At 36.0% G+C, this 15,735-nt stretch overlaps 1 protein-coding gene across 8 annotated transcripts in view; it reads left to right on the plus strand.

The window, feature by feature from the left end:
* Positions 1-15,735, plus strand: part of ARHGEF12 (Rho guanine nucleotide exchange factor 12) — a 157,578-nt gene that overhangs the window by 131,192 nt on the left and 10,651 nt on the right. For all 8 annotated transcript variants that reach the window (XM_053596116.1, XM_053596118.1, XM_053596121.1 and 5 more), the window contains 10 exons: positions 2,566-2,691; positions 4,296-4,410; positions 5,911-6,011; positions 9,686-9,763; positions 10,901-10,976; positions 11,502-11,669; positions 12,798-12,885; positions 13,383-13,469; positions 13,599-13,678; positions 13,995-14,219. In XM_053596116.1, coding sequence (XP_053452091.1) covers positions 2,566-2,691; positions 4,296-4,410; positions 5,911-6,011; positions 9,686-9,763; positions 10,901-10,976; positions 11,502-11,669; positions 12,798-12,885; positions 13,383-13,469; positions 13,599-13,678; positions 13,995-14,219 — 1,144 coding nt within the window. The remainder of the gene's footprint in view (positions 1-2,565; positions 2,692-4,295; positions 4,411-5,910; positions 6,012-9,685; positions 9,764-10,900; positions 10,977-11,501; positions 11,670-12,797; positions 12,886-13,382; positions 13,470-13,598; positions 13,679-13,994; positions 14,220-15,735) is intronic.

The raw sequence follows: 15,735 nt of genomic DNA on the forward strand, positions 1-15,735 counted from the left end.
ATGGGTTATTAGCTGGCCTAATTCCAATATTGTGTCTCAGAGAACAGGGAAGCTGAAGGAGGGGGAATGGCCAGCAAGTGGAGCAGTCGGAACACACACACAGTGTGCCTATTAAGTCCATGGTCTTATGTGAGCATGGTTTAACAAGAACTAGTACCATCAGAATTAACTAATCGGAGATCCCCATAACAATAATGGATAATGAACAAGTTTGATATACTGTGAGAATTATCAAAATGTGACACAGAGATACAGAATGAGCACATGCTATTGGAAAAATGGCACCAGGAGACTTGTTTCACACAGGGTTGCCACAGACCTTTGGTTTGTGGGGAAGAAATGTTCTCTCTAATATATGATAAAATGAGTTATGCCTATATCTATAAAAGTTGAGGAAAAAAAGAATGGATTATCTGATCTGTTTTGCAGCTGTTACGTACAAAGGGTTAATTTAGAGCAGGCGTCCTCAAACTGCGGCCCCGCGGGCCACGTGAAGTGGTGTGATTGTAATTGTTCCCATTTTGTTTTTTTACTTCAAAATAAGATATGTGCAGTGTGCATAGGAATTTGTTCTTTTTTTTTTTTTTTTTTTAAACTATAGTCCGGCCCTCCAGTGGTCTGAGGGACAGTGAATTGGCCCCCTGTTCAAAAAGTTTGAGGACGCCTGATTTAGAGAAAAGCATTGGCTAGAAATCTTAAAAGCAGAAATCATAAATAGGCCTTCAGATTTTTTATTGCTATTCTTAAAAAATAGTTTGGGAGAGTATTTTTCCAGTGTTGGTATCTCAGGATCACCTTATGATCCTGTATGCAGACAATCCTAGATTTACAATGGTTCAACTTAGGATTTTTTTGATTTTTAGATGGTGCAGACGTAGTACACATTTGGTAGAAACTGTACTTTAGATTTTGAATTTTGATCTCTTATTTTTTTTCCAAAGTCTCAAAAAATAGACAACTAATATTTATAAATAAAAATAGAAGATAATTTCAAAAAACAGATCATGCCAAATCTTATAGACGATAGAAAAAGAAGAAATACTTCAAATTTATTTTACTTCATCTGGATATACCTGATATTAAAATTGGAAAAAATATATGAAGGGAAACTACAAACATATTTCACTTATAAATGAGGACACAATATTCTAAACAACATATTAACAAGTTGAATTAAAAATTATTGTTCAAATAATGTACTTCGGTCAAAATTAAATCCCATATATGTGAGAATTAGTCACTATTTTCTTTTCCTTTTGAAAATTTTGATCTCTTGTGATGTGGGCAGTGGCAGGGAGCCTCAGCGCCCACTCAGCCACAGGACCACGAGGATGAACAAATGGTACTGTATAATGTGCTGTGTAACTGTAGGCTCATGTAACTTTTCTGAGCACACGTTGAAGGTAAAGTAGGTTAAGCTATGATGTCTAGTAGGTTAAGTGTATTAAATGCATTTTCAACTTTAGATATTTTCAGTTTTTAATGGATTTATGAGATTGCAACTCTATCATAATTGAGGAGCATCTGAAATTACTTGTAAAAGTACTGTGGGACTACTTGAGGTTGAGGGAGTTATTTTCTTTTAAAAATTCAGCTACTCTTTGTGTGATACTTTGATTGACTAACATGCCAAAATGCTGCCACTCTCATCTTTATACCTGTTGAGTGTCATATTCATTATAGAATAAGAATACAAAGTTGGAGTGATTGATTAAAATACCACTATGTATATGAAGAAAAATACTCTTAAGTTTACCTACAAATGCACCACAAAACAACTTTTTACAAAATGCCTTTATGTACCAACTTTTATAAGTATGGCTTTGGAAATCCTCTTTGTAAACCATAAAGCAGTTATTTACAAATATAAAGGTGGTATTCAAAAACAATTTGTTTGACTTATAAGAGCACCTATTTATGAGTCAAGTGCTTGTTAGGTGTTTTATCAGAAACTTTAAAATCATTGCACATGCAGACTTAAACTTATAAATGAAATATTAGTAAAAAATGTCATTTGCAGCAAAAGAATTCATTAGGTCATGGATCCCCCCCAGGCCAGCTCCAGCCTCTGCACAGGTGAAGCAGCAGTAATTTAATTTTATTTCAACCTGGGAAAGTTATGACCTGATCATAGTTGCGATGGGTTTTATAGTGAGTAAGAAAGAAAGCTAGTATCCCAAGGATTTGCTTTACAAAGCAGTAAGAGTAATTTTTATAACGGTGTCAGGAGCTAAGAAAATAAAAATTTAATCTCAGTCTCTTGGCATTTTCATATTCTCCAAATGTCAGTCTTTTAATGTAATTTAGAAGTGGTATAGGCTGAAAGGTAATAGGTGTGGTAGGCTACAGCAAGAAAACATTGAATAAGTTCAGAAAAGGCCTGGATGTGTCAGGGTCAAAGCTTTTTCATGGAGAACCATTGGTAATCCACATAGATATGCAGTTCTGTGTTTTTGGTCGCTTGAGAATACTTACTGAAATGTTGACAGGTGTCTCTCCTTGTGCCTCGCTTTATATAAGCTCAGGTTCTCATGCTCCGTTGTCTTCTTTGCTTTCTTGGCACAGTTCAGCGGACCAGGAGAGGAGAAGTTGAAACACGCTGCTGCTACCTTCTGCAGTAACCAACCTTTTGCCCTGGAAATGATCAAGTCTCGTCAGAAAAAGGATTCTCGATTTCACACTTTTGTGCAAGTGAGTTGAGTGAGTCATGTAAGAAAAAAAATAAGGCAGATTTTTAATCAGTCACAGAATAAACAGGGCAAATGCTAAGACTTTGACAAGGATTACATCTGTGTTAACATTTTTTAAAACCATACATTTTTTAAATTACTGGGAAGTATGAAGATGATTTTGGGATGGTAAATATTAAAAAATGTATGTCAAGTTTAAAATACTTGACATAGAAATCCACACATTGCTGTGGGTATTTTATGAGGAAATGACCCATGTGCTCTGTGAAAAGAATATTGTCAAAGCTTGAGAATAGGCTTGTATCCCACCCAGGGAAGAATTTAATAGCAGTTACACTCATTGGAGAGTACTCACTGGTGTATACGTCATCGGTCAGTGAACAACAGCCCATGTCATATCCAGACTTTTTCCTGTTTTTGTAAATAAGGTTTTACAGGAATAGAGTGTATTCATTTCCTATTGTTGTATAACAGATTACCACAATTGTGGCCATTCATTGCAAATTTATCTCACATTTTATATGGTTTATGAGTCTGACTATGGTTTGTCTGGGTCTTCCCTTCAAGATTTGACCAGGTTGTATCAGTGGGACCTGCAGTTCTCCGATGCTCAGGGTTCTTTTCTAAGCTCACTGGTTGTTAGCACAGTTCATTTTCTTATAAATGTATAACTGATATTCGTACCTACTTGCTAGTTATTGGCTAGGAAGAAGTCTCATCTCCTAGAGATAGCCCATGTCTCTGCTATGTGGCCCTCTTAGGCAGTTCACAGGTGGATGTTTGCTTTCTTCTAGGCCAATATGAATGCCATTCTTTGACACAGATTTTTTTTTTAAAGGCTCCTCTGATTAAAGTAGGCCTACCCAGGACAATTTTCTTTTTCATTAACTTGGAAGTCATCTGATAGTAACCTAATTATAGGAATAATATCCTATCATACTCATTCACATGTTACATCTAGACTCAAAGGCATGGAATTATACAGGATGTGTATACTAGAGGATGGGAAACTTGTAGGCCATCTTTGAATTCTTTACTACTTAGAGCCATGTTCATTCATTTATATATTGTCTGTGGCTGCTTTTGTGCTGAATCAGTAAAGTTGGATAGTTGTAAGAGAGACTATGTGGACTGCAAATCCTAAAATGTTTGCTAACTGACACTTTATTAAAAAGTTTGCAGACACCTGGTATATGAAGTAGCATATCACCAGACTGGTGATCATTGTGGCTGCTTGGAATGGCAGATAACACATTAGCTAACTAACCTTGATGGGAATGCCAGTCATAGGAACATGTACCTAGATTTTCTGAATAGGTGAAGATAAAAATAATACAAGAAAATAAGAGTGGATTATGGATTTCTTAAACAGGTAACAAAGAAGCCATTCGTAGTCATAGAGGCTTCCTTCCCTCATTAGGTAATTAAAGGGGAAAGTAAAAGTATAGTATGGTGGCAATAATATGTCTTGGCATTTTTTTAAAGATCTGGATATAATAATCAGAACAGATGCAGTAGACACTTACGTAGTGAATACTTGGTATATGTTAGCAAATTATAGTTCTGATAAAAATTACACATATACTTATTTCACTTTAATTTTAGGATGCTGAGAGTAACCCACTGTGTCGTCGTCTTCAGCTAAAAGATATCATTCCTACCCAAATGCAGAGGCTTACTAAGTACCCACTTCTACTGGATAATATCGCCAAATACACAGGTACAGCATTTTCTCATTGAAACCAAAAAGATCAGGAACAACAAGAAACATGCCATGCTAAATTTAAATGTCTGTCTCTCAGCATTCTGGTGTCTGGAGTTGGATTTCATAGAGTATGAAAAGATTTTCTGATAAGATACAATCTAGTCTTCTTCAAGCTGTCTAATTGATTGTGCTTCCTTAGTAGTTCTATCAGAGGGTTTGGCAGAGCGTGTATGGATTGTGAGTCAGATGAGGCTCACTGCCTGTTTTTGTAAATAAAGTTTTATTTGGAACACAGCTGTGCTCATCTGTTTACATACTGTCTCTGGCCACTTCTGCACTACAACAGCAGAGCTGAGTAATGTGACAGAATTCATTTAACCTGCAAAATGTGATGTATTTATTATTTGGTCCTTTGCAGAAAAAGTTTGCCCATTCTTGCTCTAGCATGCTATATCATACTTGCTTTGAAGAAGATTTATAGTGAATTGAAATGCTATATATATATATACTTTTATTAAACAAAGTTAATGCGTTTTAGCTCTCCTGTTTTGTTTGTTTTTTGCAGTTTTTGGCCGGGGCTGGGTTTGAACCAGCCACCTCTGGCATATGGGGCTGGCGCTCAACTCCGTTGAGCCACAGGCGCCACCCAGCTCTCCTGTTTTGATACGTGAAGCGAATCTGAATTTCTCAGTTGAGCTTTAGGCTCTTATACATGGTGTCCATAAAGTTTGTGTGCAATTTAAAATAAAAAACCAACCCTGTACTTAGTTTTCATGAATAATTTTATGCAATTAAACTTCTATTTCTTGTGTCTGAGAATTTGAATGCATAGTTGGGAAATTTAAAATTATGGTAGCTGGTAACAGATGTGGTTCACAGTCATAATACATTAATTTTTGTATTGTTAATGTATCTATTCAGTATAGTTGAATTGTCCAGAGGATTTTAATTTAAAATATTTTGATATTCTTCATAGTATAGACACAATATCACTTCCCATACATTTTCCTTTTTTTAATGATAGAAATGTTATAATCTGTTTTCTTTTTTAAAATGCAGTATAATCACAAATTCAAGATATTTGTTTTGGAATTATTACAAATTTTGTTATTCAAAAAAATACCACTTAATAGGTTCTCTGGACATATTTATATAGTCTGTGCACTATTATGGGAGGAAGGGATTCCCGTTTATATAGCTTACAGAGTGAGTGAAACCAGTTCTCTGAAATGTGTAACATAAAATAGTCCTGATACTTTATGTAAAACAAAACTTTTTGGATTTAGGGTTCTATTCTGTGATAATCTTTTTGAACCTTAGAATTTATGTTTTAAGTACTGCCATAAGAAGTCTCACTTCTCCAAACACTACATGAATTGAGACTGCCATAGATTTTAGCTTGGCATACAGGGTCTTACTATGTTCTTGTAACTGGTGAAATAAAATAAAAAGAAATATCATTTATATGCATATGTATGTATATTTTCTAATTTTCTCCATTTTCCCCATATTTAGAATGGCCAATGGAAAGGGAGAAGGTGAAGAAAGCTGCAGATCATTGTCGACAAATCTTAAATTATGTAAATCAGGCTGTTAAAGAGGCAGAAAACAAACAGGTAAAAAGGAAAAATAAGAAGATACAGGATGACAGATAGAGAATATTAAACTGATATTACCTGGAGTCTGTAAACTAGTAATTCCCACTGTCATTGATAGCGAGGCCATTTGTTAACTATTTATGTAGTAGGTGGGTCCAGATCAACTTATGATAGAATATTAGATTTGTATTTGACTTTTTAAAATTTCGAGCATCTCAAGCTGCTTGTTTGCTCATTCAATCATCTATTCATTCAGCAAATATTTCTGGAGCATCTGCTGTATGCTGGGCATAGAGTACAGAGTGGTTGAGAAAATAAGCACAGTATCTGCCCACATTGAGCTTGTTTTCTAGCAGGATTGGAAGGCATTTAAAAGGATTGCAGTGCAAGTACTATATTTTGTATCAGTTGTGATAGTTGCTGTGAAGGAGAATTTCAGGATACCATGAGTGTATTAACTAGGGGGCCTGCCCTAGTTTGGGGATGTTAGACGGTGGCTTTCAGACAAAGCTTCTCTGCAGAATTGATACTTGGACTAATCTCTGAAGGATGAGTGGAAATGAGCAAAAGCAATGCGGAAGGGCAGCTCTAGAGACAGGGTCTACAAAAGTCTCAACGTAAAAGGAAGCACAGTCTGAGGAACTGAAAGATTAGATTATTGTGTATTTTGACTAAAAAGCAAAGTCAGAGTGAAATAAAATGAGGTAAAGTAGGCCAGGACCAAATCCTACAGGGCCCTTTGGATCACATTAAAGATAAGCAGTAGGAATCATTGTAGATGTGTACGAATATAGTTTTCAGATTTTCACTATATAAAGAATCGTTCATGCTACTGTATGGAGAGAGAGTTGAAGGAGGAAGATAGTGTGTGAAAGAGCCCAGTTAGTAGTCTATGGTAGCAGTCCAGGATAGATGGTGGTAGCTTAGAGAAATCAGAGAAGTGTTGAGAAGGTAAAATTGATAGGACTTAGTGACTGACTTGCAGAGGGATTTGAAGGAGAGGTAGTGTCAAGAATATATCCCCAGGTTTCTGCTTTGCGTATCTGAATGGACATGAGTGGAGAAGCCCCAGATTTATGGGGAAGATGATGAGTTCAGCTTGGGATATCAGGTAGAGATGTGCAGTATGTAGTTGGCTATATGGGCCCATCTCTAAGAGGAATTTGCTAAAGATAAAAATTTAAGATTGTGACTGTGTGGAGGCTAATTGAATCCATGGTCATGTATGTAATTTCTTAGGAGCGGAGTATGATGGTACCTCTGTTGGTAAGACAATAGGTAGGAAAATAGGTACTTTTTTTTTTTTTTGAGACAAGAGTCTCACTTGGTCACACTCTGTAGAGTACTGTGGCATTTTAGCCCACAGCAATCTCAAACTCTTGGGTTCAAGCGATCCTCTTTCCTCAGCCTCTCAAGTAGCTGGGACTATAGGTGCCTACCACAATGCCCGGCTGTTTTTTAGAGACAGGTCTTGCTCTTACTCAGGCTGATCTTGATCCTATGAGATCAAGCAGTCTACCTGCCTTGGCCTCCCAAGTGCTGGGATTACAAGCACGAGCCACTGCGCCCAGCCCTGGAAATAGGTGCTTTCAAACGTATTATTTGGAGTGTAAAATGATAAAGCCCAGGGAGAAATTTGGAAGTATTTATCTAAGTTAAAAATGTAAATACCCATACATCTATTGTTTGACCCAAGTATTCTGTTTCAAGTGGTTTACCCAAGAGAAATGAAGATATATGCCCACAGACTTATGAAGGAATGTTTATAGTAACTTTATCCATAGTAGCCCAAAACTAGAAACAGCTTTAGAATTTGTCAACAGGAGAATGAATAACTGTGTGGTGTAGACATGAAATAGAGAACAACCAGTGATAAAGAGGAATGAACTGCTGAGGTGAGCAGCACAGGTGAACCTCAGAGATACGCTTAGCAAAAGAAACCAGACACAAAACGTACACGCATGTGATTGTATTTGTACGGACTTCTAAGACAGGTTAAACTGTTCTCTGGTAGGAAAAAAGCCAGGCAAGTGGTTGCTACTGAGTATGTGGGGTAGAGACTAATGGGGAAGAAGTGCCCGGACACTCCCTAGAGTGATGGTATTATTTCATATCCTGATAAGGAGTTGAGCTTGTACGGGTGTATGCATTGGTCAAAGTTCATGGAAGAGTGCACTTAAAATGTATGTAAATTTCACTTTAAAAAAAAACAAAACAAAACTATTCCCTTGTTATTCATGCTAAAGTACTCATGGATAAAGTACTTATATCTGCAGTTTATTTTGAAATACGTCTAAAAATAAGATGGACTCATGGATGAAGGGATGAATGCGTGCATAGTGGAACACATAAAACGAGTGTTAGTTGTGGAATCTAAGTGGCGGGTACATAGTTGTTCAGTTTACACATTCAGACTTTTCTGTGTATTTGGAAGTGTTTATGATGTTGGAGGAAAATGCACATAGCATATACCTTTGATCCAGTGAGTCTAGAAACAGCTATATCTGCACAGGTGTACAAAGGAATATATTTAAGGCCATTTTATTACAGTATTGTCTGTTGTAGGACAAGATTGGAAGTAACTTAAGTGTCTATCAGTAAGTTATAAATAAACTGTAGTTCATTTACAGAGCTGAATGCTATGCAGCCATTAAAAAAGTGAGATAGCCCACTATGGATTAAAGTGGAACTATCTTCAAGATAATATACACGCCACATACACACAAGAAGACATACATAAATATATATTAAAACTACTGTATCTTGTTTTAAAATAGTATATAGGCCGTTTGACAATTAAGTTCACAAACTCATCCTAGAAAAAGTACTCCATTTCTGAGTATCACTACAGTCTCTTTTGAGTACTCTACTCTCCTTGGGAAGCTATGTACCAATGCCAGCACTTAGACTACCTTTCACTTGTTCACAAACTTAATTGTCACATCTTATATAGTGACAGCTTTGATAGTCATTCCAGAAATAGAGTTCCAAAATTGCTTCGAAGGGTGAACTAGGCACTGGTATTGGTGCATAGCTGCTGCTTCATTTTTTTTTTTCTTTATTTTGATTTGGTGTTGCATAGCTTCTTAAAGGGAGAACTTCAAAGGTGACCATAGGGATATCTGAGCAATGAGTTATATGGCACTTTTTCTAGGATAAGTTCACAAACTTATTGTGACGTCTTGTGTATATACATACAGCACGCACAGAGACAAGCATACTTATACGCACATGTATTCTATTCTATTTATACACACACATATTCTATTTAGAGAGAATTTTTCTCAAAGGATATCCATGAAATGAGTATCAGTGTTTGCACTTTAGAGAAAATTGGTAGAGGGTAGGCGGGTCGATAGGATTAGAGGAAGACTTTGTTGTGTGCCTTATATTACCTTCTGGATTTTGTATTGTGTGCATCATTTACATATTCAGGAAATAAATATAAGCGAGTTAGAGGCCAAGGAGTTTGGAAAGAAGATTGAGAAAGAAAGCCCGATGAAGTAGGAGGAAAACTAGTGCACTATCATTAAAGCCAACGGACGAGATAGTTTAAGAAAGAGTGGGAACTCAGTCGTGTCTAGTGGTGCAAATAGCTTAGTAAAAGGTAGATTCAAAACATCCATTTGATTTAGAAACAGGTCATTGATGACCAAAGCAGTAACCTTGACTCTATCCCGTCTAATTTTCAGCGCTTAGAAGACTATCAGCGCCGCCTTGATACCTCCAATCTGAAGCTGTCAGAATACCCAAATGTTGAAGAGCTCAGGGTGAGAGATGTTCTAATCATAATTTTTTAAATAAAATTTACTAAATAAAGACTTGGCAGGTGATTAATATCTCAGAGGAATATTTATCACCTGAAGGAGTTCTTGTATAATAGATGGTCTGTATTTATGATTTTATACTGCCTTTTAAATGATCTGTTTGAAAATGACTTTAGTCTTTCAGTAGAATAATATTTTACCTTACTTGACAGGATTTGGCAGGAGACTAAGAAACACTAGTTATTATTATTAAATTTAATTTTATTGTGTTCTACAGTTTGAATAAAAGTAGGACTGTTTACTATGAGAACTTTCCAAATCAGTAAGTAAAGCAAGATATTATTTTTTCATGAAGCATAGAAGTTGAAACCATTACAGGAATAATAGTAAAATATGTACTAATTTCCTATTGTGGTACCTGGGCTTTTGTATTAATTAACTTCTTAGGATTTTAAGTCTTTTTTGGTACCATTTCTTTAGGTGGTTTTTTGGCAGATTTATTTGGTGGCTGTTTAAAACACACTTTTGTTTAAAATAGACTTTTGTGTTGTATGTAATTAGCATGCTAATGTGCTTATTTCCCTTAACTTCTAAAGAAAGAGGTGTTTCTAGTGCTTCTAAGTCCAAAAAGTTGATTATCTTTTTGATAACTTACTAATATTTAGAGCAAGCCTGGATAGTACCTGGATTTTTCATGTTGAATGCTGTTCTTTAGAACTTTCTTTGGAATTAGACCCTTAGAACTCAGGGGCCTTTTGTAGACAAGTATGTATATCATCCTATATCATCTTCATCCAGTTATTCAAAGAAAAATCAAGGGATAGGTTGAGAATCTAGTGGCCAAATGTTTGTACCTTGATTTTCATGAGCTATTCCATTTATGTGGAGTGAGATTTGGAAGATAGTACTCCTGAATGTTTTTCTGCAAGATACCTTATCCTTTTTGGAAAATTTTATGCAGATTACTTTTACATGGTCTTTACTCCAGTTTTAAAAGCTGACAGATAGCAACAGTGATAGTTGAGTATAAATGATATCTTTTATATTAAGAATTTCGTGGAAAAGAGACTAAATTGTATAGAATTTTATCTCAGTGGGTGCTTGCAAATAATGTGTGTGTAATTCTCTTTATTTTGGCAGAATTTGGATTTAACAAAAAGGAAAATGATTCATGAAGGGCCATTGGTTTGGAAGGTGAATAGAGATAAAACTATTGGTAGGTCTGATATTTTCTGTCAATTTTGGGAAGAGTGGACAAAAGAGAAAGAATAGGAAAGTTTCCTTCTGCCAAAAAGAGGAAGAGGGCACCATTCACAGTAGTCAGTCCTGCTGCTAGTAATGCTACTCTGTGTTGTTTGCACGGTTATAAACGATCTGCTTTTGTTACTTTGTTATATGTGAAGTGTGTTAAATATTCATTTAGGGATCAGAAAACTCTGCCATGATTCAGTTCTATTTCTATGATTCTTTCATTCTGAGTCTTTATAAACTTTAAGTCAGTATCTCTCAAACTATCTGTGGTGAGGAACTGTTGTTTTTCATTTCCTATCAGTCATAGACTGACACTCTGTTAAAACACAACAAAAGTGAATTATTTAAAAAGATAATATACAAATCAATTTTTAAAATTTTAGATTTAACTTCTCTGATTTGTTATAAAGGTTATTAAACATATTTCAATTAAAGTTTATTAAGCATGTTGCAATTTTTGTGCTTATCTTTCCTGTATTTTTATTTCTAGATCTATACACTTTGCTCCTGGAAGACATTCTTGTATTGTTACAGAAACAGGATGATAGACTGGTATTAAGGTGTCACAGTAAGATTCTGGCATCTACAGCTGATAGCAAGCACACTTTTAGCCCGGTCATTAAGTTGAATACAGTGTTGGTTCGACAAGTAGCAACAGGCAAGTATGTCTACTGAAGAACGCTAATCTCCAGATTTACAGTAAAGTTGCATAAAATACTCAGTGCTGTTTAAATAACACAAGTGGCATAGAATTTTGTTACTTTCCTAGTCTTAGGCAAATTAAACTAAATTTATTTACTGCTTAGAAAGTAAATTAAGGGTTTATACCCCCAAATTATTTAGGATGTCTAAATTCTATGATATTCTGCATTCAGAAATTTTTATGCAATTACTTTGGTCTTTATTCTATTCACATTATTCACATTATTGATAGATACTTAGTACCAACAAAGAAAGTGCATTGGATTGGTGCCCGTAGCTCAGTGGTTAGGGTGCCGGCCACATAAACCGGGACTGGTGGGTTTGAACCCAGCCCAGGCCTGCTAAACAACAATGATAACAACAACAATAAAAATAGCCGGACATCGTGGTAGGCACCTGTAGTCTGAGCTACATAGGAGACTGAGGCAAGAGAATTGTTTAAGCCCAAGTGTTTGAGGTTGCTGTGAGCAGTGATGCCATGGCACTCTACTGAGGGCAACATAGTGAGACTCTGTTTCCAAAAAAAAAGAAAGAAAAGAAAGTGCATTGAGGTAATCCCAATGGAAAGTCTTTCTTTTAGGGTAGTATATTTTTTTATTTGGTGAAAAAAAGTGAAAACTGAAGGAGTGGTTTTTAAAATTCAAGTTAAGTTGTCAAGTTAAATTTTAACTGTACTAACAACGATCCCCTTTAAAACTTTTTCCTTCAGCGATGGCAGAATAAGTTGGTGACCTCTTTTCTCCAACATTCACTGAATATCAACTAACAACTTAGCAACAAGGCACTTTAAAATAAATGCAAAGAGCAATAGCATTTAGTTTAGTTAGTGATTTAGATTTTATACATCTTTTGTTTCTAATAAATTACTGTGAAATTAGTGCTAATTTTTATAGTTTGTGTTTTATTGACGTATATACAGCATCGCACACATTGAGTTGCACAAATTTTAAGTGTATACCTTGGTGAATTTTTACAAAGGAAAAATTTACAAAAGAAAAAAAATATCTAGATTAAGATGCAGAATATTGCCAAGACACTTGGCCTCTTTAGATTGCAGTGGTAATTTTTGTCTTGTTTTTTCCAGATAACAAAGCTTTATTCGTCATTTCCATGTCAGACAATGGAGCCCAAATTTATGAACTGGTGGCACAGACAGTTTCTGAAAAGACTGTGTATGTATCAGATGTAGCTGCCTTGCGCAGACTAATAATTTTATTGTCTCAAGCATAGTATTCTACAAATTTAATTTTACTTTTTATAATAGGGCCCTGAAAATCAAAAATTATATAGAAACCAAACACTTCCTCTGTATTATTTTAGAGATACTCTTCTTAAGAACTTTTATTTTGGTTTCATTCTATTGAAAGTATATTTTCTAAAGAAAATCATCCTCAGAAATGCCAAATGAAGTTTTTTAATGGGTAATATAGTCATAATCTTGTTACATTTTTCTATGAGGTATAATTTTGGAATCTTCTCTTAATAATATTTGCCAAAATAAACATACTCTTTGGCACAGTGGAGTGTTTTTTTCTTTTTGTTTGTTTCATTGATTTGATTTTTGGTTTGTTTGTGTGCTTTGTTTTCATTTTTGCTTTCTGACTATATTTAAAGGGCATTTCTTTTTTCCTTTCCTTTTTGTATTCTGAATTCCTTTCAAACTCTGAAGTTGGCAGGACCTAATCTGTCGAATGGCTGCATCAGTGAAGGAGCAATCCACAAAGCCAATTCCGTTACCACAGTCACCACCTGGAGAGTGAGTATTCCCTTGCATTCTAGTAGGACTTATTTTGTGTTTGGGGTGAGAAAAGAATAGGATAATTTTTCATTTTGTTGCAGTGACCTTTGGTACCTCATGAAACTAACAGTTTTCTTTCTTCTACAGAGCAGACAATGACGAAGAAGAACCTTCAAAATTGAAAGTAGAACATCATGGCATTTCAGTCCCTGGTCTGCAGAGTCCAGGTAAACTTACCTGATAAGTTTAACTGGAAGAATATACTCTGTTATCTGTTAAAATGCAAAGAAACATCAATACTGGTTTAAACTTTAATAATGGTTTATGCAGGTTCTGCTAAACCTGCTATTCAGTATTACGGACTTTACCTATTTATCTATAAGCCTTCTGTGTGTCAGTATAACACTTATAAGTGCTATATGTTTTGCTGAACTGATGATCTCTGTAGTTTATGTGGTCTTCCCCCCCCGGCCCCCAATTATTTCCTGAATGTTAAAAATTAAAAGTTTTGTTAAGATAGACTCTACTTTTTCCATTGAACAGATAGAGATTTGGGATTAGAATCTCACTTAATATCAAAACCTTCATCTCATTCACTGAGTACCTCTGGGAAGGTAAGCGATCTCTTTGTGGCTGAGAGACAGTTTGCAAAGGAGCAGCATGCAGATGGAACGCTAAAGGAAGTTGGAATAAATTATCAAATTGCAATCCCCGATCCACACTTGTCTGTTTCAGAAGAACGGTGGGCATTGGATGCATTAAGGAATTGTAAGTTTTATTCTGAACTTAGTACAGATACTTATGAAATATTAGAGTTGTATAATATATAAGCTATCACTTTTCCCTTCAAGAAATTTACAGTGTGTCTTGAGTATAGTTGGGGGTTTAGATTTAATAAAAAAGAGAAAATAAATCAGTCTAGTTGGGATAATGATAGAAACCCCTGCCCCCACCCACCTTTTTACATTAACATGCAAACAGTAACAGTGCAGGTATGTCAATATTGATTTGAGTTGCAGTGACCAGAGAAGGGAGGCAGGCATCAAAGAAAAAGATGGTTGTGATGATTACCTTGAGGGAGGGTAAGATTCAGATAAGCCGTGTAGAAGCATGGAAGCCATTCAGGCAAGAATAATGGTAGGACCAAAAGCACAGAGGCAGAGAACTCTGAGGGTGTTCAAAGAGCACTGCGTGGATTCGTCGGCCTGTTTAGGTGTAAGTTAGAGGAGTGTGAGAGATGAGGTTGGAAAGGCAGAACATGTACTGTGTTGAGCCTTGCTGTCTTCAGTTGTGAATACCAGATCGGGTCCTTTGGACTTTGAGGATGACATATCTTAGTGTTTTGAGGGCTTTTTCAAACTACGCATATTTCTCTAGCCTTCTTATGGAGAAGGTAGTGTTCTCCACAATGGCCCATGCTACCCACATGTGTGTGTGTGCACACAAACCCGTTTGATGCGCTGATAGCTGCCTCCCACCCCCACCCCAGCCTGGTTGAAAATCACTGTTACACATGGGAGGATAGCACATTTCTCAGATGTACTGAAGTGGGAAAAAGCCTGAAAACAATTGTTTCGTTTGTAGGGAACCATTTTAAACCAAGCTAATAAAGATTTATCTGACTGAGAACTGTGAAAGGATTTGAACAGAGAGATCTGGAGTGGTGCACTTACTAAATAAGCTATTACAGTTGTCTTGGTTTGAGGCTAAAAGGATTTGGACTACATGGGTATCACGAGGAATAAAAATAAAGGGCAGAATCAGCAAATGCTTAAAACAATTGACTTGTTTGAATGTGAGGGCAAAGGAAAGGGAATGCAGTAGAACCTCTGTAAGTTGATCACCCAGAGGGTTGTAACAAACTGGTCAACATCCGAGGTGGTCAACATCAGGAATTTCCTTTCATTGAGTATATGTGGTACATGTCCAGTCTATGAAAATTAGATCAACGTAAGGAGGTGGTCAACTATGGAGGCTGTACTATATTTAGAGATAATTTTAGTATTCTTGTCACAAATGGGAGTCAGAAAAGGACCACCACCTTCTCCCCTGTCTCGCTCTGTCGTATTTTATTTTGTCCTTTTTTTAATTTGGCAGGGATTATAGGCTCAGTTTTAAGACATGGGAAGATTAAGGTAATGAATGATTAGCCATTAAAAAGGAAGTGACTAGAAGGAAGTTGATGTGTTAGGGCTGGGACTTTAGAAAGTGATTAAGAAGAAAAGCCATGGTAATTCCTACTCCGGGAATGAATGTAGAACAGGAGCGCAGAGTCCGAGACTCA

The sequence above is a fragment of the Nycticebus coucang genome, chromosome 6 (genome assembly GCF_027406575.1).
Source record: "Nycticebus coucang isolate mNycCou1 chromosome 6, mNycCou1.pri, whole genome shotgun sequence".
NCBI lineage: Eukaryota > Metazoa > Chordata > Mammalia > Primates > Lorisidae > Nycticebus > Nycticebus coucang.